This window comes from Gossypium hirsutum, chromosome A06 (assembly GCF_007990345.1).
Source record: "Gossypium hirsutum isolate 1008001.06 chromosome A06, Gossypium_hirsutum_v2.1, whole genome shotgun sequence".
NCBI classification, from domain to species: domain Eukaryota; kingdom Viridiplantae; phylum Streptophyta; class Magnoliopsida; order Malvales; family Malvaceae; genus Gossypium; species Gossypium hirsutum.
In genome coordinates, this window is record NC_053429.1 from 46,124,039 (window position 1) to 46,150,003 (window position 25,965).

General features: G+C 35.9%; 1 protein-coding gene across 1 annotated transcript; it reads left to right on the top strand.

Annotated features, from left to right (window-relative positions):
• Positions 1-16,046: 16,046 nt before the first annotated feature.
• Positions 16,047-17,318, top strand: LOC107887649 (uncharacterized). Its single transcript, XM_016811893.1, has 3 exons — positions 16,047-16,235; positions 16,347-16,438; positions 17,069-17,318. The coding sequence occupies exons 1-3, from the start codon at positions 16,047-16,049 to the stop codon at positions 17,316-17,318; spliced, it is 531 nt and encodes a 176-aa protein (XP_016667382.1).
• The last annotated feature ends 8,647 nt before the right edge of the window (positions 17,319-25,965 follow it).

Below are 25,965 nucleotides of genomic sequence, written 5' to 3' on the forward strand. Positions count from 1 at the left end.
ACGAATTTACCTCGATACTTGTTCGTTTTAAGAGTCTACTAATCTGATACTTTTTGTTTTACTCGATCCAACTCAGTATTAGGTCTTTCCAAATCTATATAAAAGAATTTAACATCAATTTAATCCATTTCATACTCAATTTAATTCAATTCACACCCTAGGCAAAATTACCATTTTGCCCCTTTACTTTCCATAAATGACGATTTCATCCCTAGGCTCGGAAAATGAAATTCGTGCAATTTAATCCTTATTCGAAGCCTAACTAATTTTTACATATAACATTTACAGCACATATATTTCATAAAATAAAAAATTTTCCATGAATTTTATATCTTTACAATTTAATCCCTAAATCACAATTTGATGGAAATTTCATTTACAAAAGTTGTTTAGCTATCGACAACCTTTCATTTCCTACTATAAATTTCAAAATTTTAGCATATTCATCCATGGGAAATTTTAATACTTTGATAACTTTACAAATTAATCCCCAAAATAGATAGATTAGGTTATTCCGATTTCAAAAATATAAAAATTACTAAAAACGGGACAAGATTACTGACCCAATTAAGCTTGCTTGATTTTTTTTCTCTTTCCTCGGGTTTCCATAGAATTTGGGAACGAAGATGCTATAAAATGATGTTATTTGATATTTATTTTATTTATCATCTTTTATTTATTTCAATTTCCAATTTAGTCCTTTTCTTTTTCTAATTTTCCATGGATGGATCATCAAAAATATCTACTAACTTTTCTTAATGGTCTAATTAGCATATAAGGGCCTCAAGTTTTGAATTTCATAGCTATTTGATACTTATAGCTATTTGATACTTATAGCTACTAGAACTCAACTTTTGCATTTTATGCAATTTGGTCCTTTCTATAATTAAACATGAAATCAGTAAAATTTTCTTATCGAAATTTTTATACGGCTTTCCTATCTTAATGTAGACCATGAAATATTATTAAAATAAATTTTCTTTTTGTCTCAAATTTGGTCCAATTTTCATCCTCAAAAATCTTACCAGTAAAGAGGTTCGAATATTGTTTTCTCATGGTATCCTCCGGTTCCCAGGTAGCTTCTTCAATCCTATGTCATTGCCAAAGAAATGTTACTAAAGCTATTTTTTTATTTCTTAACTCTTTTGTCTCGCGTGCCAGGATTTTAATCTGTTCTTCACTGTAAGTCATGTCAGATTGAATTTCCACTTCTGTCGGAGAGTTCATGTGATGGATCTGGTCGATATCGTTGTAACATAGACACATGGAAAATATTATGAATTCTGTCAAGCTCTGATGGTAATGTTAATCGATATGCAGCAGGTTAGATTCTTTCTGTGATCACATATGGTCCAATGAACCGTAGACTTAGTTTTCCATTATAGCCAAACCGGAGAACTTTCTTCTAAGGTGATACTTTCAAGAATACCTTATGACCAACTTGAAATTCGTTTAAGATCAGCATAAGACTTTTGACGATCAGACGCTGCTTTCAAACTATCCCGAATCACTTTTACATTTTCTTCAGTTTCACGGATCAAATCAACTCCTTGTATCTTTTTCTCATTGAGCTCTGTCTAGTACAACAGAGTTCTACATTTACGACCATAATACGGCGCCATTTTAATACTTGACTGATAGTCTTTATTGTATGCAAATTCAACTAAAGGCAAATATTTTTCCCAGTTAACTTTGAATTCCAACACACAACACTGAAGCATATCTTCTAAAATCTATATCACACGTTTAGATGGTCCATCAGTTTGAGGATGGAATGCGGTACTGAAACGTAACTGTGTACCCAAAGTTTTTGCAACTTGGTCCAAAATCGAGATGTAAATCAAGGATCTCTATCAGAAATAATGGAAACCAGTACCCAATGTAATCTAACAATCTCAGAAACATATAATTCTGCTAACCTATCCAGAGTGAAATCCATACATGCCGGAATAAAGTGTGTAGCCTTTATTAATCGGTCGACGATTACACAAATGAAGTCTTTGTTTTTCAGAGATAGGGGTAATCTTGATACAAAATCCATAGTAATTCTTTCCCATTTCCATTCCAATATCGTAACTGGTTGTAATAATCTCGAAGGTACTTGATGTTCAACTTTTACTTGTTGACATATCAAACATTTTGATACAAAGTTAGAAATGTCACATTTCATTCCTGGCCACCAGTACATCTTTTTCAAATCATTGTACATTTTGTTACTCACCGGATGCACAGACATAATACCATTGTGAGCTTCGTACAATATCTTCTGTACAAGTTTTGAGTTCTTCGGTACACATATTCTGCATCTGAATAACAGACAACCATCAGATCCAATCTGAAATTCTGAATTGGAATTTGACTCACATTGTACCCGTTTAGCTTGTAATTCATTATCAATCTTCTGAGCTTCATAGATCTTTTGCAAGAATATTGGTTTAGTTTTTAACTCAGCTATGACTAAACCATCATTAGACAAAAACAACTGGGTATTCATTGCTCACAAGGCAAATAGGGATTTTTTGCTTAGAGTATCTGCAACCACATTAGCTTTTCCCAGATGATAATCAATAACTAGATTATAATCTTTCAATAATTCAAGCCACATGCATTGTCTCAAATTCAAGTCTTTTTGTGACATCTGATACTTCAAACATTTATGATCAGTAAATATATGGAATTTCTCACCAAACAAATAGTGTCGCCAAATTTTCAAAGCAATACAATGGCTGCCAATTCTAAATCATGTATCAGGTAATTCTTTTCATGTGGTTTTAGCTGTCTAGAAGCATAGACTATTACATTACCTTCTTGCATTAAAACACAACCTAAACCATTTAATGATACATCACTGTAAATTACAAATCCCTTGCCTAATTTAGGCTGAACTAGTACGGGTGCTTCAGTCAACAAGGCTTTCAACCTATCAAAACTCTGCTAGCATTTATCAGTCCATTCAAGTTTCACATCCTTCTGTAACAAACGGGTCATCAGAGAGGCTATCATCGAGAAACCTTTTACAAATCTCCAATAATAATAGGCTAATCCTAAAAAACTTCTAACTTCAGACATATTTTTCGATGGCTTCCGATTAACAATTGTTGATATTTTATTCGGGTCAACCCTGATGCCTTCAGCAAATACTATATGTCCAAGAAAACCAACTTCTCGAAGCCAAAAATTCACATTTACAGAATTTAGCATACAATTTTTTTCTCATGTAGAGTTTGTAATACAATTCTCAAATGATCAGCATGCTTATTTTTATCTCAAGAATATACCAGGATATCATCAATAAATACCACCATAAATCTGTCTAAATACAGTCTAAAAATTCTATTCATCAGATCCATAAATACTGTAGGTGCATTAGTCAAACCGAACGGCATCACAAGAAACTCATAATGCTTGTACCTGGTTCTAAAGGCTATCTTCGGTACATCTGAGTCTTTCACTCGTAACTAGTAATAGCCAGAACGAATATCAATCTTTGAGAATATAGTGGCGCCTTTCAACTAGTTAAACAAGTCATCAATACGAGGTAATAGATACTTGTTCTTGATTGTAACTTTATTGAGATGTCTGTAATCAATACGTAACCTCAATGATCCATCTTTCTTTTTAACAAACAAAACCAGTGCACCCCAAGGTGAAAAACTAGGTCGAGCAAAACCTCTGTTAGTCAATTATTGCAATTGTACTTTCAACTCTTTCAATTCTGTAGGAGTCATTCTGTAAGGAGCTATAGATATTGGAGTTGTCCCTGGAACAAGATCTATAGAAAATTCCACCTATCTGACTGGCGGTAATTCAGGTAATTCTTTCGGGAACACATCAGGAAACTTACAAACAACCTGACACTGACTTAATCTTTGACTCAGATACTTTAGTATCCTACACATATGCAAGATAAGCATCATACACTTTTCTAAGATATTCTGTGCTGATATAGCTGACATTTTAACACAATGTACTTTTGTTTACAATTTACCACTGCATCATGCTAAGTTAGCCAGTCCATACCCAGAATTACTTCAAATTCATCAAATTGCAATAATATTAAATTAGCCAAAAAATAATAACCCTCTACCGTTAACGGACAATTTTTACAAACTTTATCCACTATCACATACTGGCCTAGAGGAAGCCGAAGATTTTGATTTCCCCATAAATCTTTTACTCGAAGTTTGAGCTTCCATCTCTGCCTGCCTCTTTTCTTTATTTAATTCTTCTGCTTTATGTGTTCGGTCGACCAGTATAATAAATTCTTTTAATTCTAGAATTCCAACTAACAGCTTGATGTCTTCATTTAATCCCTCTTCAAACCATTTACACATAGCAACTTCAGTTGGGATACATTCTCTGGCATATTTACTTAATCTGAAAATTCTCGTTCATACTCGGATGCCGTCATATTCCCCTGTTTGAGCTCTAAAAATTCTTTCTTTTTCTGATAAAAAAATCTCTAGCTAATGTATTTCTTTTGGAATTCTGTTTGGAAAAATTCTCATGTAACATTTTCCCTCGGTACAACAGAAATGATGATATTCCACCACTGATAGGTTAAGTATTTTAGCAGAGATACAACACGTTTCAAACATTCTTCAGGTGTGCAAGACAATTCATCTAAAACCTTGATTGTATTTTCTAGCCAAAATTTAACCCTTTCCGGATCATTATCGGCAATAGCCCTGAATTCTTCTGCCCATATTTCTGAATTTTATCTACCGGAGGCTTAGCAATTCTAATAGATTCAACACCTTGTCGCATATCAGCAACCAGTTGAGAAGCAGGAGGGGAAGGTTGTTGTATAGCTGGATTTGTTCTCAAGAATTCTGTGAACCACTCATTCATCATTTGAAAGAAGGCTTCTTTTGCCTCCTTACGTCAGCCCTCAGATTCAGGTCTTCTACTACTAGTAAATACAGTTCTTTGAACTGAAGCTAGAGTATTGCTCTTAGCTTCCTCAGATTCAGCTCTAGCTCGGTTGGACGAAATTACTATATGAAAAACACATGTAACAATGGTCAGGAGCTATCACACTATCACAAATTATATAATGGCATGTATAGCTAAACTCGTACTTGTTACGTTAGTCTGAGAATTGGCTAAATCGTAGCTCTGATGCCAATAAATGTAACACCCTTAACCTATAGCCATCGTTGGAATAGGGTTACAGACCATTACTGGAGTTTACAGAACAAATACAATTTATTTATATCAAAAAAATCATAATTCAATCATGTTGTCCCTTCAAGGACCTTCGAGGTCCTATTTATACATTAGAAACAAGTAGGGACTAAATAGGGAACTCAAAGAATTTTTCACAAAATTTTAAAATTTTTCTTAGGTGCAGGGGACACACGCCCGTGTGGTCAGGCCGTTTGGCTTACACAGCCAAGTGACATGCCCGTGTTCCAGGTCATGTCGGCATTTGATGTGGGGCACATGGTCGTGTCCCAGCCCGTGTTCATACCTGTGTAACTCTCTGACTTAAGTCAGACGGCCAATCACACGCCCGTATATTGGGGTCATGTGGACAATTTAATTTCAAAAATTAAGATCAAGATTCACACGGCCAAGACACATGCTCGTGTGTTGAGCATGTGTTTCGGAAGCTGAGACACACGCCCGTGTCTCTGCTCGTGTGACCAATTTTAAGCATTCTTTTTATCAATTTTGAAGATACAGGGGACACACAACCAAACCATATGCCCGTGCGTATGGCCGTGTGTCAAACACGGTTGAGACACACACCCGTGTGCCTACCCTTGTGGACAAAATAAGGTCATTTCCAAGCCTTATTTCTCACCCAAATTCTTCCTTGTACCTACATTAATACTTGCATACATATACCAACCAATTCAAGATGTTAAAACCAAGCAAACATTAACATTATAATTGATATATTATCACATGTACTCAAACTTATGTTTTGAAAGCAATATCTGTTTACCATATTTCAATCTAACCATACTAAGCACACATATATTAACCATATTAAAATCTTTAGTATATATTCACTAAATATACCATTACTAGCCATTCCGATAGCTAGATTACAAAAACTATTTACATGCCCATATTGACCAAGTTAGCCTATACATGCCATTATACCAAACTAAGTTTGCTATTTATGCCAAAATGTGCTAAATGATAGTGTGATGATGCTCCGACCGATTCCAAACTTTAAGAGCTTCTAAGCATTATAAAACAGAGAAAAGAAAACTGAGTAAGCATTTCAAATGCTTAGTAAGTTTGTATAATAGGAATTTAACTTACCATATATTTACATTTAAGATAAGTATACAAAAATACATCCACGCAATTTGGCTAATAGCCTAAAACATACAACTTCACCAATCATGTTAGTCAAGTAATTCAAAAGAATACCAAAAACATGGATGAGCTCATCATTTAATGACTTTAATATGCATATGCTTTCCATATCATTATTCCATATTACATGTACATTTCCATGAGAAATCATTTCAAGTTCAGTTTAGCCATGTCAGAACTATACCCATTGAATTTATTTGAAATATCGATGGATATGCTTATGTAGCACACTTAAAGTGCACAAAACTGAAATCCGTCAATTCACATCCAGAGGTACCCAAATAGGGCACATAATCAGAATGCACTCTCTCGAGCCATATAATAGGATGCTAATGTGTGCCATGTAACAGGAAGCTTATCTGAGCTATAATAGGAAACTCATAAGAATTTAAAACAGGAAGCTCATTGAGCTTAACAAGTAACTCTGAAGATCTATTATCAGGGAGCTCCAGATTTTTATATAATAGGATGTTCAAGTGAGCCATGTCAGGAAGCTCATAAAGAGATGCGTTTGTGTCTGCAATATATGCAGGATCACAACAGATTGTATAGCAGGACGCTTGCAAAGAGCTGCGGTAGTCAGCAACACATGCAGGATCACTACCGATCTGAAGTTGCAGGAACCATGTAACAGGAAGCTCGTAAGAGTTATGGTGTGTTTGCAACATATGCAAGATTACAACCAATCGAGAAATTTGTATCCATCGAATTTCATTTATTCAAAACGGAACTTATCATTTATCGGGCATTATCGGATATGTATTCAATTTTCATATGCGTGAAAACTATATAATTCTCATACACAACATTAAATTCAAGTGTATAAATGTACAAATTAAGTTACACGAACTTTCCTCGATACTTGTTCGTTTCAAGAATCTACTAATCCGATACTTTTTGTTTTTCTCGATCCAACTTAGTATTAGGTCTTTCTGGATCTATATAAATGAATTTGACATCAATTTAATCCATTTCATACTCAATTTAATTCAATTCACATCCTAGGAAAAATTACCATTTTCCCCTATACTTTTCATAAATGATGATTTCGTCCCTAGGCTCGAAAAATGAAATTCGTGCAATTTAATCCTTGTTACAAGCCTAACTGATTTTTATATATAACATTTACAGCACATATTTCATAAAAATAAGAAACTTTCCATGAATTTTACATCTTTACAATTTAATCCCTAAATTACAATTTCATGGAAATTTTCTTTACAAAAGTTGTCTATCTATCAAAAACCTGTCATTTCCTACCATAAATTTCAACATTTCAGCATATTCATCCATGGAAAAATTTTAATACTTTGATAACTTTTCAAATTAATCCCCAAAATAGATAGATTAGGTTATTCTGATTTCAAAAATATAAAAATTACTAAAAACGGGACAAGATTACTTACCCAATTAGGCTTGCTTGATTTTCTTTCTCTTTCCTAAGGTTTTCATAGAATTTGGGGAAGAAGATGATATAAAATAATGTTATTTGATATTTATTTTATTTATCATCTTTTATTGATTTCAATTTCCAATTTAGTCCTTTTCTTTTTCTAATTTTCCATGGATTAATCATCAAAAATTTCTACTAACTTTTCTTAATGGTCTAGTTACCATATAAGGACCTCAAGTTTTGAATTACATAGCTATTTGATACTTATAGCTACTAGAACTCAACTCTTGCATTTTATGCAATTTGGTCCTTTCTATAATTAAACATGAAATCAGTAAAATTTTCTTATCGAAATTTTTATACGGCTTTCCTATCGTAATGCAACCATGCAATATTATTAAAATAAAATTTCTTTTTGTCTCAAATTTGTGGTCCCAAAACCACTGTTCCGATTTCACTGAAAACGGGCTGTTATAGGTTCCAAAACCTCTTCATATTCTTCATCATCATCATAGTCGCAAACAACTTTAGTAGCATTTAAATTATCATTCTCAGAATCAGAAATAAGGGTACTATCATTACTTATCAACATTACACTTTTATTGGGACAATCACAAGCATAATGTTCATTTCCATTACATTTGTAGCATTTAACATCACGAGAATGATTCAAAGTAGGTTTAGAAGAAGTACCTTTAGGTGGCGCCCCATCTTTCCAACTAAGTCGCTTAGGTTAGTCTTTCGATGGAGGTAGATGATTAATTTGTGGTGAAATAAATTTCGAGACCTGAAAGGTAGAGGTCAATGTACTCCAATTATATGCACGAGCCCATGAACGATTCTTAGATTTTTATTTCAATTTTTATTCAACCGTACAAGTTTTTTGAACTACTTCGTCCAAATCAAGAAAAGTTTGAAGATCTAAAATCTTAGTGATATTTTCATTCAACCCATTCACAAATCGAGCTATAATATCTTCTTCCTCCTTATCCTAATTAGCTTGTTGCATCATAATCTCCATCACATGAAAACATTCCATCACAGATTTTTTACCTTGAACAAGATTTTGAAGCTTCTTTTTGTTGTCCCTAGAGTAATGGGGTGGTATATACTGTTTTCGCATGATTCACTTTAAATCATCCCATGAGTGAATGGATCTTTCATGATTCATTCGTTAGGACCGTAATAATTGAGTTCACCAACTTAAAGCATAATCAGAGAATTCCAAGGTAGCTAATAGGACATTCCCTTCCTTTAAAAATTTTCAATATTCAAATAGCAGCTTAATTTTATTCTTCCAATCACAATAGGCATTAGGATCATGCTTGTTGTTAAATGGTGGAACACTAAATTTTGGTTTATTCATAGAAAAGTAGCTACGAGAACTAGTACCAGAGGTTGCATCATGAGGACGTGAAGCACGTTTAATATGTCTAGAAGAATGTTGCAGCTCATAACCATCATCAAAATCATCCGTCTTATCATCATGGTGAAGAGGCTACTCATCATCATCATTATCCTTGTTAGTTTCCATTAGAGCTAAAGTTTGATTGAGATTTTGTTAGATCGCTTCGTGATGAAGGACTTGAGCTTGCATTGTGGCAAACTTATTTTCCAAACGTTGTTGCGCCTCTTTAAATTCTAGTCAAAGTTTGTCGAACACTGCTGTAAGTTGGTCCATGGTAACCATGGATAGATTATGCTCCTCGTCCTTAATACGTGTGCGTACCATTATTAGAGGCTGAAATGAAAAACACTCAAAAAAATTGATCAAAGAAAATTAAACCTCACCGTTATACACTCACAATACAAAAAAACTCTAAGAGACAAAGAAAAGAAATTAAAATTTTCTCGCTTGTAACTTTTAAAAAGTAACCAAACTTTGGCTCTAAGAAGCTAAAGAAAAACTAGTCTCCAAAGGAAGTAAGTTGCACGGAAAAAAAAGAGGCAACTCTTTTCGTACCTATTAACAAAAGAAACAAAAATGTGTTAGAATATAACCCCTCAAAATTTTAAGAATTTAATTGTGAGATTCTACTGTAATTAGAATTCTGTATCTCTAGTTCTGTGTTCTGGTTTTTTGTTTTAGTCTGGTGTTCGAGTTGCGTTACTAAAAGTGTTGTTATTTTAAAATAACCATTAACCATGTGATAGGTGGTTAATTGCAATTCTAGGTAAATTGGTGTCAAGAATGAGCCTGCTGGTTCACTGGTTTAACATCAATCTGTAATCTGTCTAGTTTCGAGTTTGAATCCCATTGTGCACTTTAATAATATATTTTTGCAAATGCCGGAAGGAGTGTGGTTATCGTAATTATTCTATCATTCTTCTATTATTTTTCTTTTCTTTCTTCTAAAATTTTAGTTCTTTATTTTTCTGATCTTTCCTCTTTTATTTTTCTTCTTTTGGCAATTGACTTTTATGTGAATTGGGAAGTCTTGTTGCCTGTGAGGTCGATAGTGTGTAAGTTCCGTTGTGACTTCTTTTTGTTTGTGATTTTCATTGTGTTGACATTGTTTTTCTATCGAAACGAGATTTTGCTCGTTTGTTTGGTGTTCTGTTAAATGCTCGATTGGTTACTTTGCTTAGGTAATGATAGTGCAAGAGACGTTAATCCGCTGTATTAGTTTGATTCCTTCTATTCTGCACAAAGTGAGTGTGTGAATTGGAATAGAACTGCGTTGAATCTATCGACATCATTTTAGCGGTATGTTGATTTTGCTAAGTGATGAAATTGATAATGTAATTAATTGTGGAATGATTATTTAGGTTCTGGGTAGTCGCCTTAATGTTTCCCAATCAAAGCAAAATCAGGTGCATACCGAAAACTTAAATTTTGCAAGTATCGGATTGCCAAAAATGGTTGCTGTCGATGCCATATGGCCAGACACATGGGCATGTGTCTAGGTCATGTGGACCACATGAGCCTGTGGCTGGCCGTGTGATCAACCGTGTAACTCACTATTTAATGAATTAGGGCCAAACGGGCAAGGCACATGGGCGTGTGTCTAGGCTGTGTGTGGCCATGTTAGTGCAAGGTTCACATGAGCCAGGGACAAGGACATGTGCCCAGGACGTGTAACTCACTGTTTGCGATATGAGACCACATGGACAGGGACACGGGCATGTGCCCTAGCCGTGTAACCCACTATTTGTGGTATAAAAACTACATAGCCAGGGACACGGGCTTGAACCTAGGCTATGTGAGTTACACGGGTGTGTACCCTGGCCATGTGAGTCACACGGGCAAGTACACGGGCGTTTGTCTAAGCCTTGTAACCCACTGTTTATGCTTTGGAACCACACGGGAAAGGCACACGGGCGTGTGTCCAGGCCATGTAGCCCACTGTTTGTGGTATAAAAACCATACGGCTAGGGACACGAGCGTGTACCCAGGTTGTGTGAGTCACAAGGGCGTGTATCTAGGCCGTGTAATCCACTGTTTATGCTTTGAAACCACACGAGCAAGGCGCACAGGCATGTGACCAGACCGTGTGGCATATAGTTGAGGCTCGAAGCCAGTATTCGAGGTTAGAAATGTTACCTAACATTGATACTGGCTTATTTAATGTATGAATGATAGAAATTGATGATATTAGAACTGTTTGATACTCTGAGATTGATCTGTAAATAACTTAGTTATAAGCATACTATAATGCTTATTTTGTTATTGAGTTATCATATTGGTTGTGAAATGAATTGGAATGAATGAATGAGTTATCTTATTGTGTTTTGCATTGAGTTATCTGATTTTGGCGCTTGTCGCATATTGAATTAGTAGCTAAGGTGCATTTCAGTAAATTGTCAACGAACACTTTCAGGTGTGTAGGGTTGGTTGGGCATTGAATGTCCTTAATTGTGTGTTGGAATGACTGGAGATGGTGTGTAGCGAGTGGAAATAGAAACATTGCAACTAAATCTGATCTGTATCGTATATGAAATAAAATTGTATATACGTACACATGTAATTGGTCTGCTCTACATTTGAACTGAATTTAATTCTATATCAATTGAATCTCTGAATTTGGGACTACGTTATAATGACTTTTAATTGAATAATTTATTTTACGCACTGAGTTCACAACTCACTCTGTTAGTGCTTAGATTTCAAGTGGTTTGTAGTCTTGAAAGGGTCGGTGCCACAGGAGCTTGGTCAAACTATTTATTCTCTATATACTATTTCAGTAAGAGCCTTGTTAAACTATAGTAAAATGACTGTAGCAGATTATATACTTAACTAGTTTTTGGGTTGAACTTTATGTAAATCATGGTTTGGTTTTATGGTGTCTTGGGTAGTACTTGATTTTTGGAAGTGACTCTCTAAGCTTGGTTGGACGTCTAGGCCAGGTCTAGGGTATTATATTTAGTGGTATCAGAGCTAGGTTTGTCAACACTTAGACTGTGTTTGGGCTCATTGTAACACCCCTTACCCGAGCTCGACGCCAGGATAGGATAGGAGACATTACTGGACTTAAGTATAAACAAACATGCAAAATCGGGCCATAAAATTTCTTTTAATTCAAAACTTTTTATACACATACACATTGTCCCTTATTTGGGTCTATGAAGCCCAAAACATACTTTAGAGAGGGTTCGGGACTAAACCGAGAACTTTGGAAATTTTTAGGAAAACTTAGAAAATTTTTCCAAGAAACAGAGTCACACGCCTATGTGGTAACTAGGACACGCTCGTGTCTTCAGGCCGTGTAACTCTCTGACTATGACCTCAGCAAAACAAATTGATCCACACGGTCAAGCCATATGCCCGTGTAACCAACACTTAGGCTTTTTTCCAAGACTTATGTTGACCTTAATTCTCTCCCATACTTATACATGTCATAGACTCAAATTATAACATCCATTTAATGTTTAATCAACCTTTTGTGAAATTCAATTAAATAGTTTGCATGTTGTCAAACATGTGTTTATTACCTAACACTTTATCTCTACACATTCTACAATTGTCCATGTTCAATCATTATCATCTTACTACCATGCCACACTTTCACTCCATGGCCACGACCATTTCGAATGGTCCTGGGGCATTCATCATGTACATGGGCCATATACTTCTCATACATATTGAACAAACATAATCACATAACCTCATCACAAGACATTAACACATACCATGGATAAATAGGCTTACAAGCTAAAATCATTATAAGCCACATCTCATATAAGCCATTACGTTTGGCTAAGTCATAAGAACACATATCAATAACTAAGCTCATATACATGCCACTCACTTGAAACTTCTCAACCCATGTATCAATATCCCAAGGTGATAGCTTGGTAGTGTGATGTTGCCTCCGACGTTCTCCAACCCCGAGCTGACCTGACAACACTGAAAAAAATGGAAAGGGGGGAGTAAACTTTATGCTTAGCAAGTCCATATGAAAATAATAAGAAAATTATCAACATGATTTCATGGAAATATAATCATAAATACACCTTTGCTAATTTTCTAGTTATACTGTTTTCTCGAGTCATAGTTACTATTTATTTATATCTGGAGCTACGGGACTCAAAATTAAGATCCATAAATTTTACCTGAAACTAGACTCATATATCTTTTTACCATAAAATTTTCAAATTTTTGGTCTAGCCAATAGAGTACAGTTTATTCTTTAAACTCTCCCCTGTTTCGCTATCCGATAGCTTCGACCTTTATCTACTAAAAATCAGATATCTCATAGTACGGGACTCGGATAATGTTTCCGTATCTTTCTATTGAAAGTATACTCACTAAGAATTTCAGGCATATAAATTATAACTCATAATTATTTTTGTACAATTTCTATTAAGTTTTCAAATTTAAGACAGGGGAGTCCAAAATCACTCCGACTCTGTCTCACAAGAACTTAAATATCTCATAATACAAAATTATTTTGCTTACACCGTTTCTTTTATGTGAAACTAGACTAAATAAGCTTTAGTTTCATATATTATTAAGCTTCTAATTTAATTTCCACAATTTTTGGTGGATTTTCAAAGTCGGTTTGCTGCTGCTGTCCAAAACTGCTTTAATGTAAAATAATGGTATTAATGTTATATCACCTTTACAACTATTTCAATTATCATAGTAAAATGTTTATTATATATATCATGACGTAATCCCATAATCACAAAGTCATTATACAATAATCTCATAGGCATGATTTACTATCACATATGCATTCTTGGCATAATCCATCATACTTTCATCAAATCATATAAGCTTACCGTTCATATTTATTGGCACATGCTCACACAAACACATACCTTTTAATAAAATCATCATATACGAAGTACTCATAAGGTTTGAGTACATACCTGTGCCCTCTTGTACACACATGGTTTACTTAGATTACTTTCGAAATTCACAACGTTGAACACTTGGAATATGATTCGGACACACGGAAGAAATGCATCGAAGTGCCTAAATGTAGTCTTGGCTACCCGAAAGAATATGCACTGAAGTGCCTCATAATATAGAATTACATGCAGATCTCAACGGGGGCTACTCAAAGAGTTAAAGAGTATCCAAACACAACTCAAGATACCCAGTGCCCGGGCCCTAGCATGTTTCACGTATCAAATGAGCTCATAACACACGTAGCTATCCTAGTGACATGTCACTTGTATCCTCAACTATTCCTAAGGTTCAAACGGGATTTTAGACTTCCAAACCTTTACTGGACGTACTCGAATTATGGCTTCATTCACATAGCCAACATCTCATAATCACATGGCATTGCAACATTTTCATCATAACAGCAAAGAATCAAGAACATATTATATTATCGAAATAATCACATAAGCATTTTAATCATACAATCACCAAGACAACAACAACATATAATAATGTCACATTATTTACATAATATCAAATTATTCACATATATATACTTACAACTCATGTAATATTGAAGCATTAATATTTAAATACAATATTGCATTATTAAAATCACATGAACTTACCTTGAATACGAAAACGACCATTTTTACCATTTGAGCCCTTAAACTTGTATTTTCCAAATTTAAGCTCGAATCTTGATCTCCTTGATCTAACATTACAAATATAGCTCATTTATTACTCAAATTATTCAAATGGGTCCATAAAATCATACTTTTACAAATTTTCATTTTGACCCCTAAATTTTCACTTATTTGCACTTTTACCCCAAGGCTTGTAAAATGATTTTTATTCAATTTCCTTTCATTTCAAGCCTAACCGAATCATTTTCATAATTATGGAAGCCCCAAATTTCCACTAAATTACGATTTAGTCCTTTTAAGCATTTTCACCAAAAATCACTAAGCAAAAGTCATTTGTTACACATCGAGCATTCATATTCTACCATTAAACATCAAAATACATTAAATTTTTAAACACAAAACCTAGCCCAAAATAATGGTGGAAATAGCTAAATCGAGTTATCGGGACTTCAAAAATGTAAAAAAGAAAACATTAAAAACGGGGTTCGAAAACACTTATTATTGAGCTTGGAAGATGAAAAAACCCTAGCCATGGTTTCTTCATGAAGAATTCAGCCAAGGAAGAAGATGGACAAAGATTTTTGGCTTTTATTTTGTCTTTTAGCTCATTTTACCCCTAAATTACCAAAATGCCCTTTTTACTATTCTTTAAATTTTTACCCTTTCAAGCCCATTTTTGTCCAAATATTTAGAACTTGGTAAAATTACTCATTAAGGACCTATAATTAATAATCCAATTCAATTTCATGCAAATTACTTCTAGAACTCAAATTTTACAAATTATTCGATTTAGTCCCTAAAGTTCAATTAGGCACTTTTCACATAAAATTTCCCAATGAAATTTTCACACAGGCATGAAAACATATCATAGACTTTACAAGAATTGCAAAATAAATATTTCCATTTCAGACTTGTGATCTTGAAACCACTATTCCGACTAGGCCCTAATTCAGGATATTACACTCATAGCGGGTGAGAACAGTAGTTAGCGATAATTAGCATCTAAACTAATAAAGAAACATTAAAACTTTAGTGAATGATCGAGCATCTGACACTGACCATGTATGTATTTTTGTTCTATTATAAAGATTATTATACTTAAACTATTGTAGGTAAACTGTTTTGATGTGAACTGGTGAACTCATCCTATTGGATGTCTGAACTGATCTGTGTTCTCTGACATAGCTAGTGTTGTTTCTGCAAATCTGGGTTTAACCACTAAGAATACTACTAGAGAATTTTTCGTGATTAGTCCTTTGGGTCAGTTAATTCGAGTTGATAGAGTATCAAGCGAGTACCCCTCGAGCTCTAAGGTATGATATTTCCATCTGACCTAATGGAATTACCCTTTAATGAGTTTGATTTAATTCTGGGAACGGATTGGCTCGTTGAATATCGGGTTAGTCTAGACTGTGCAACTAGGAGGGTTACTTTGAGACCGACTGAGAATGACGAGGTGATTATGATTGGTGAGCATTGGGATTTCCTTTCTAATGTAATCTCCACTCTTGTAGCAGATAAGTTGGTTCGAAAGGGGTGCGAAGCATACCTTGCTTACGTATCTAATTCTATTTTCAAAAATCTTTCAGTGGAAGATATCTGCACTGTGATGGAATTGTTGGATGTCTTTCTTTAGGAATTTCCTGGAGTACCCTTGGATAGAGAGGTAGAGCTTCGAATTGATTTGCTACTAGATACTTCTCTAGTGTCCATTGCGCCCTATGCATGGTAACGACAAAACTGACCAAATTAAAGGCGCAACTTTAGGAACTCCTTAATAGAAGATTTATTCATCTGAGTGTATCTCTGTAGGGGGCACCGTTAAGAAGAAAGACAGATTGATGAGAATGTGCATTGATTATAGACAGTTGAACAAGTTTACAATCAAGAACAAGTACCCGTTACCGAGGATTGATGACTTGTTCGACTAGTTTCTTGGAATGTCCGCCTTTTCTGAAATCGGTCTATGCTCTGGCTACTATTAGCTTCAATTCAAAGAGATTTATGTGTATAAAACTGCTTTAGGACTCGTTACAGACATTACAAATTCCTAGTAATGACCTTCAGTTTAATGAATGTGCCGGCGGCATTTATGAATTTAATGAACTGGGTGTTTCAACATTACTTGGATCAATTTGTAGTGGTTTTCTTTGATGATATCTTGATTTACAATAAAACTGAGACGAAATATGATGATCACCTTTGCATTGTACTTTAGATATCCAAGAAAAATAGTTATATATAAGAAGTTGCCTTTTTGGGTCACGTGGTGACGGCAGAGGAGATCCGAGTTGATCCCAAGAAAATCGAAGCCGTTGTTGAGTGGAAACAACAGAAAAATCTACCTGAACTTTGTAGCTTCTTGGGTTTAGCTGGATACTACCGAAGGTTCGCCGAAGGGTTTTCTTTGATTGCATCCCCTCTGACGAAGCTATTGCGTAAGAATGCTCCATTCGTGTGGTCGGAGGCACAACAGTTTAGTTTTGATAAACTCAAATTCGTCCTAACAGAAGCTCCTGTATTAGTTCAACAGGAGTTGGGGCGGCAGTTTGTGGTATACAGTGATACTTTACATGTTGGGTTAGGATTTGTGCTTATGCAAGAATGAAATGTGGTTGCTTATGCGTCGTGGCAGCTTAAAACACAAGAGGGTAACTACCCTAAGCATCATCTTGAGTTAGTTCCAGTTGTGTTTGCTCTAAAGATCTGGAGACATTATTTGTATGGTAAAAGGTGTATTATTTATACCGATCACAAGAGTCTTAAATATTTGTTAACCCAAAAAGAGTTAAATTTTTGGCAGTGTCGATGGGTTGAGTTACTCAAAGACTATGATTGCAAAATACTGTACCATACGGGTAAGGCTAATATGGTCGCAGACGCCCTTAGCCGTAGAGCGATAACTGATCTGAGGGTAATGTTAGCTCATCTGAGTTTGTTTGGTGATAGAGGATTATTGGCTAAATTACAGGTCAAACTGGTTTGGGTGGAGAAATTTGGGCCAAATAATCGAGCGATGAGTCTTCAATGCAGCGCTTGCAACAAGTTGGTTCAAACAAGAATTCTGATTTGAGCATGAATAGCAATAATGTGTTATGCTTCAAGGGTCAGATTTGTGTATGCAATGATAAAGAGCTAAGGTATTTTATCCTACAAGAGACACATAGTAGTCCTTACGCTATGCACCCTTGTGGGAATAAAATGTATCGGGATTTTCAAGAGCTTTATTGATGGCCTGAGCTAAAACCGGAGGTGGTTACTTTTGTGTCTTACTATCTGACATGTCAAAAGGTTAAGGCCGAACATCAACTACCTTCCAAACTACTTCAACTAGTTAAGATTCCACAGTGGAAATGGGAACAAGTGACAATGGATTTTGTTACCGGGTTGCCTTTAACCCCTACTAAGAAAGATTCAGTTTGGGTCATTGTTGATCGATTGACCAAATCAGCTCACTTCATTCCTATCCGAACGGATTACTCTTTACAGAAGTTAGCTAAACTATACATCGCCGAAATTGTAAGGTTACACGGAATTCCAGTATCGATCATCTCGAACAGAGATCCACGATTTACGTCTCAGTTTTGGAAAAAGCTCCATGAGGCTTTAGGTACTCGACTTAATTTCAGCACTGTGTATCACCCTTAAACTGATGGATAGTCGGAGCGGGTTATTCAGATCCTAGAGGATATGCTTCGGGGTTGTGTGATAGACTTCAGAGGTAATTGGAAAGAATACTTGCCATTAGCAGAATTTTCCTACAATAACCGCTTTCAGTCTAGTATTCAGATGGCACCCTACGAGGCCTTATATGGCTGTAAGTTCCGTACTCCGCTATTGTTGACCCAATTTTTAGCCTGGGCCCATACACATACAAAAACCAAAAAAATAAAACAAGATATTGAATAAGTCCATTTACAAATAACAGCCCAATTACACTAAATAATAAACCTAAAATAAATAAAACCTACAAAAAATGAAAAAAAAAGTCCAAAAATTACAAAAAAATAAACCCAATTATAAGCCCAAAATAAACCTAGCCCTAGAGCCCAAACAGCCCAAAACTAAACTAACTTTTCAGCAAAAAAGGAAATAGCTGCTGCTCCCCTCCACCACATGCGTCGGTACACTGAGCACGACCCCCTGGCTCGCGTGTCCATGCCCCACAATCATGCACTCCTCCACGACTCCACAACCTACGATATTGAAGCAAGAAAATGGCTAGAAAACCATTTTTATTTGGCTATAAAAGCTTTGATTTTTGTTTGTAAAAGGGGACTTTTTTTCCCTTGTTTTTGAAAGAGAGTATAGATTTTGAGATAACGACAATATCAAACACATGTAGAAATCAATAGCAATGATACTTGTTGAAGGTGATTTAAAAAAGTCTCGTTTTTCTTTCGATTTCATTTTTGTTCTTTTTATTTTTATCTACTTTGTGTAAACAATACAAGAGAAAGGGGGAGACTTACCGGAGTTGCATCATGCTCACGTCGTTGGAGGGCTCGATTCTGTTTGCCATAGTCGGATTTTGGGGTGGTTGAGGCTTGGCCTTTCGGCTGGGGTGCGTGAGTTGAGAGGAATAAAGCATTTAGTTTTTTTTTAAAGAAAAAAAGCTAAAATATTTTTTAAAGCAAAAAAAAAAAGGTTTTAAAGCAGTTTTAATGTCAAGTGAAAATGAAACAGCTGTGGAGGGGATTGTCTGAGCGTTTTGCTTCTGAATGGGGGATTTGTGCGTTTGGTCCCTCCTTGTTTTGGTGCTATTTGATTGAGTCCCATTTAGATTTCTTTTGTTTTTTTTTAAATTTTCCCTTGAAATTGGCGCTAGTTTTATAGCTTAGGGATTTATATGACATTTATTTTTCTACCTTAATATATATACATACGTTTATCCCAAACACTTTCATATATTATTAGTATTTATTATTTTATTTATATTAAGTTCTCTTTATTTCATATATTCCTATATTTAATAATCTATAGATGTCCAATTCAATACCATTATACATGTATATACATAACTTATACTTTTTTTTTACTCTTAAGTATACATTATTGATTTCATATTATTTTATGTAAATATTTCCTTTAAATTTCTTTTTTCATTATTTTCTCTTTATATGCATATATATATTATTGATTTTATATTATTTTATGTATGTATATCTTCTTCTAAGGACCCTATTTTAAATGGTATATTTTATTTATTTTGAATACTTTCATATACTAGTATCTTTGTTTTTATAAATAAAATTTTCATTTCATGTATATTATTTATTTAGATTGACAAATACCATGTTATATGTTACTTACTTTTCTTTATATATACATTATGTCTTTTGAAATTTCTTTCAAATATTATTATTTCATATATGATTTTTATTTAATTATTATTTTTATCTATTTTGAACTTTCATGTATGCTACTTTAAGATTTGTATATATGTTTGTTTGTTTGCATATTGATAATTCCAAATTGCATTTCTTCTATGTCATTTATTTGTTTGTTACTTTTGAAACTTGCCACATATTGTCTGTGTTAATTTGCTTAGAACTTCTTTAAATTTGCTTTTAATTCATTAGCCTTCAAATGTGAATATTGGTATTTTTTAATATATGGTATGTCGCTTTTACATGTATCCTAATCCTTTGTATTTTCTCATTATCTATCCATGTCATATTACTGCTTTTTAACCTAAAGTAACCCAAGCGAATATATTTTGAGCCGATTTTATAATTGCTTATTTGGGAAACTTTTCAAAACAAGGAAATGGTTCGTGTTTGGAAATTCGAGAAATCGTGCCCTAACGTGTTGGGTTTCGTTTTTCCATTTTTCCAAATAACGGAGTACCCTTTTAAGAGTTCTTGCATGTTTTGGAAATTTTGAGGTGATCTCAGTGTTTGGAGGCTTAAAGTATCATGTCCTAACGTACTGGATGCGGTATTTTATTTCTTTGGAGTGAGAGAACCTTAAAATCCTTTTCGAATTGTTCATACACTTTTAAAGGAATCGTATTTTGGATTTTTTCCAAAATTTCAACGATAGGACATTAAATAATCAATTGGTACCAATTTTGGGCGTTACGAGGGTGCTAACCCTTCCTCGGGCGTAACCGACTTCCGAAACCATTTTCTCAATTTTCGTAGACCTAAAATTATTGTTTTAATAAATTAAATGTTTTATTAAAATGATCAATTTTAAGGTAATCCGATTACACCTCAAAAAAGGTCAGTGGCGACTCCAAACTTTCGTTTTAAAAGTTGATTCTCGTTTTTTTCAAACCTTTAAAAATGGTTTGACAGCTTGGCGACTCCACTGGGGACTAATAAGAGAGTCAAGCCATAAAATTGATTATTTTCTGTCCTTTTGTCGAAAATTTAAAATTTGGATTTTAACATACGATCCTTTTATTGCATTTCATGGGTTTTATTGTTTTTGTCATTTTATTCATGTTTTGCATTTTTTGAGTTTTTTATATCCCTTCGCATCATCTTGTATGACCGTTGTGGTCGCACCTTTTTAAGTGGGAGTGAGAAACTACGCCTTTGTGAGGTTTTCACCTCCGCATGGGCTAGTGGACTGCTTCCGGGATACATCCGTACCTATGTCTTCGTGAGATTTTCACCTCCACATGGCCATAGGGAAATATATTCCCCTGAACTGAAATCGATCCACATGAGCCTATAATGGGTGAGGGTTGAGGAATCTACTGGTTCAGGTACCCTTTTCTTAGAACCGAGCTACATATAGTGAACTCTAGGAGCTCGCCCTAGGTAGAGCTATGTTGAACTTTAGTTATTACCCAGTTAGGTGTTTAATTATTTTCTATTTGCTTAAATTTTTATTTTTCGATACTAACTTACTGTGTTTTGTTGTGATTATGTTTCACATGTCATTTCATATTAAAGAGGTGTCGATTTCTGTTTGGTTGCTAAATTAGAAAGCTTGTTATGGAGAGCGAATTCCTTGATAAAGTAGAGGATAATGCGGTTGTCCGTATGTGGTCAGAGAAGATGCAACTTGAGAAAGGGGATAGCCTAGTTGAGGGGTATACATCGGGGTTGTCAGGCTTCACTCGCATCAATGGGACCCAAAACGAGTTCTAGGAATTGAGAGATATATGGGCTCGTTGGGATAATGAGACCAAGCACCTATTCTATCAAAGTTATGGTGACTTACCCTACCTGCTCGATATCAAGATGGACAAGTACTTGTTTCGGGCTATGGCTCAGTTTTGGAACCCGGCGTATAGTTGCTTCACCTTCGGGAAGGTGGACTTGGTGCCTACTGTGGAGGAGTATACAGTTTTGCTTCGTTGTCTAAAGGTTCAAATCGACAAAGTTTACTCCAAGGCTACTAGTGCCCCATCTTTTGTAAAGAAGTTAAAGAGTATCACTGGGATGAGTGAACAATGGGTTACAGCTCGAATTCAGCAAAAGGGTGATGGTAGGTGTATTTCTTAGGTAAGTTTGAGGGACCTGATCGTAGCACATCCACATACAAAGAGGAAAGTTGACATATTTGCCTTGAGTATCTATGGTTTGGTGATTTTCCCTAAGGCTTTAAGGCATATAGATGAAGCAATTCCCGATTTCTTTTATCGACTTGATAAAGGGGTCACACCGGTGCCGGCAATTCTTGTTGAGACGTTCAGATCCTTGAGTGCATGTCGGAGGGTAAGTGAAGGTAGATTTATATGGTGTGCGTAGTTATTGTTGGCTTGGTTCCACAATCATTTCTGGAAGGTGGATAAGGTTTCCTATCAGGTTTTTTCCGAGAGTTACTCCCCGTTAAAGGATATAGCAGCCATGTCTAGGAGAAATGACATATCAGAAGAAAATTGGATCGCGCTCCTCCGAAATCTTCAGGAAGAGGATGTTGAGTGGAGAGCTCCTTGGTTTGTTCTTGATGAGATCCTCTATCAGTGTGGGAGTTTTGATTGGGTACCTCTACTTGGAATTTGGTAAGCTGTTGGATATACCCCTTTACTCGTTTTAAGACAATACAGGTCGAGGCAGTTTATATCGATGACACATGGATTAGCCCAAAGTGAGTTCGCGTATAAGGAGAAGAATTATAAGAAGAAGGTTCAAGAGATTTTTGATGCTTGGAAACAGATGCGCCGGATGAAGAGATTGGCTATTGGATCAATGAAAACTCCTGAATACAAGGGGTGGTTGAGTAAAAGAGTTAATGATAATATCCCCATGCCGAGTTTGGAGGATGTTCATACGACGGAAGAATATTTGCAAGTAATCCCCTCCGAGCTTGAAATCATATAATGGGACTTCGAACAGAGAAATGCGGAGTTAGGGAAAAAGATAGAATAGTTGGAAGAAGAAAAGATGCATTTGAGTTTGGATGTTGATGTTCAGAAACTCGAGGCCGAGAAGTTGAGAGAAGGGAAAAGAAAGGTTGAGGAAGACCTGGACAGTTTGAAAATTGTTTACAAGAAGCTAGGTATGTCGATGAGAACTACCGGGTTGGGGAAGACGTCAGAGCAGTGGCGACAGGAAATTCAAGAGGAAAAGAATAGAGTTGATCAGTGGGAGAAGAGGTTTCATGATGCTCGAGCACGTGAAAGTGCCTTAAAGAAGAGCTTGGTTGAAGGCTAAGGTGAGAAAGAGATGTTGGTAGCTCGGGTAGCGGAGCTGGAAAAGGCCTTGCATCAGCACTGTGGTCGTAACTCTACTATTGAATTAAGAGCCAACCTTAGAAGAATTGGAGATGTGAAAGGGAAGGTAGAAGAGCTCGAGACTATACTACAAAATTGTGATCTTCGAATTGAATTACTTGGGTCGAACAATGAGCAGTGGAAGGACTAGCTCTGCCGATCACAAGACTAGGTCAGGGATAGAGATCACATCATGGGTGAAGCTGTGGCTTAGATACGAGAAGTGGCTGATTATTTACAGACCTTATTGGTCCAGGCTGATGTGATAAGTGTAAAGTATGAGTTAGAGTCGGACTGGGGTCGTGAGCTAGCTTGCCTTCTTAAGAAAGTTAAAACTTTGAGCATTAGGGCTAAGCCGTATATGTGATCTATTTTATGTAAAAGATTTGGATTTTTAATAAAGTTTTTAAATGAAATTGAATCAGAATCGACATCTCTTTAGTTTTGCATTCATTTCATGCATTTGTATTTTATCGCGTCATGTGATTAAATTTCACAAAAGAATCCTAATTAAAAATTGTATTATGGTTACCCTGGAACATCAATACTACAAACGGAAAAAGACTAAAGCTATGGATCAAAGGTTGGAAAAATTGGAGCAAATGCAGAAAGAAATGCAAGAAAAGATGCAAGCGCAAATGCAGGAGCAATTAGCTAAGATCCAGCAAGATATGAAAGATCAAATGCTGGAATCTCAGAGGAGTATGATAAGCGAATTGACTCAGCTACTAGTAGGAAGGCCGGAAAAGGGGAAGAGTCTCATGATCAATGCTGAGGATGATAGCGGGATTCTTACTTACCCTCCTGGTTTCACCTTAAAAAGCACCCCAGTGCCTCTACAAAAAGTGTCTGTCAGTATCAAACCCCAATATCAGATTGGTACTTCGGCACCGGTAAATTTCCCAATGGGCTCGTGTTCTAACCCCGAAGATAATCGTGCAAATCCTACAGTCCTTGACTTCGATGAGGTCGCGAAAGTAGGAAAGGCAGGAGCAGAATTTCCAAAGTGACTAGAAGACCGATACAAGTGGTTAGAGGAAAAATTCAGGGTGTTGGAAAGCGCTGATTATCATTGCGGAATGGATGCCAAGGAGTTGAGTCTGGTCCCAGATCTGGTACTTCCTCCGAAGTTTAAAATGCCAGAATTTGAAAAATACAATAGAATCAGTTGCCCTGAGGCTCATATCACGATGTTTTGTCAGAGAATGACTGGGCATGTCAGTAATGATCAGTTATTGATCCACTATTTCCAAGACAGTTTGACTAGGGCTGCAGCTAAATGGTACAATCACTTGAATCGTAGCCAAGTTAAATCATGGAAAGACTTAGTACAGGCCTTTATGAAACAACATGGCCATGTGACTGACATAGCGCCTGATAGGATCACACTACAGAACATGGAGAAGAAGTCAAATGAAAGTTTCAGGCAATATGCTCAGATATGGAGAGAAGTTGCTACACAAGTCCAACCGTCATTGTTGGAGAAAGAAACAACCATGCTTTTCATTAATACCTGAAGACACCTTTTATTAATCACATGTTGGGAAGCGCAACTAAGAGTTTTGCGGATATAGTTATGTCTGGTGAAATGATTGAGAATGCAATAAGGTGCGGAAAGATAGAGGCAGGGGAAAACACCAGGAGGCCAGCCCCGAAAAGGAGAGAACATGAAGTCAACAATGTGAATATGGGTTATGCGAAACCAATCATGGTAAATCAACCGAAAGTGGTAGCTACGGGCCAGCAAGCTTTTCCAAGGTAGGAGCCCAATACAAAGCAGAACACGTCGGGAGCTGTAACGTATCGGGAGCTGTACAAAAGTTTGTTTGATGCACACGTCGTATCTCCTTTTTACTTAAAACCACTGCAACCCCCATACTCCAAGTGGTATGATGCAAGTGCTCAATGTGAATATCATGCTGGAATCGCGAGACACTCAATAGAGAACTGCACCTCTTTTAAGAGAGTAGTCGAAAGGCTCATCAACATGGATGTTGTGAAATTCGATGATGCACTTGGTGTAGGAAATCCGTTACCCAATCATACTGATAAAGGGGTAAACTCTGTAGTCAAGAATATGGGGAGAAGAATTAAGTTGGCTGTGGCAGAAGTGAGAACCCCGATGAGGGAGGTTTTGAAGAAGATGGTTGAGAAAGGTCTAGTCATACAAGACTTTGGGAGCAAATCCCGAGAAGCAGGGAACTATTGTGAGTTCCATGGAGAGGAGGGCTATGAGATAGAAACATGTAAGGAATTTAGGGCCCTGGTAGAAGCTCTAATGGATAACAAAGAGCTGGAATTCTTTGAGTTTACTGAGGAAGACGATGTATGCTCCTCGGAGGAGGGGTTGATAGAGAAGGTTTCTGAGGTCAATCACCCAACGGTGATCATTTTGCGACCGAAAATTAATGAAGTTGGAGAAAAAATTACACCAAGAGTTGTAATCCAGAGACCAGCGGCTTTTCCGTATAAGGATAACAAAGGGTGCCTTGGAATTACAACTGTAATGTGACATATCCAAGGGAGGAGAGTCTGGTCAGCACACCAAGTACAAAGGTCGAGCCTGGAAAAGGGAAGTCTG

Coding starts and splice junctions, on each gene's coding strand:
- LOC107887649 (XM_016811893.1), top strand. CDS start 16,047: ATGGAATTACCCTTTAATGAGTTTGATTTAATTCTGGGAACGGATTGG. Junction 16,236..16,346: donor CTCTTGTAGCAGATAAGTTG/GTTCGAAAGGGG, acceptor GTCTTTCTTTAG/GAATTTCCTGGAGTACCCTT. Junction 16,439..17,068: donor TCCATTGCGCCCTATGCATG/GTAACGACAAAA, acceptor TGAACTTTGTAG/CTTCTTGGGTTTAGCTGGAT.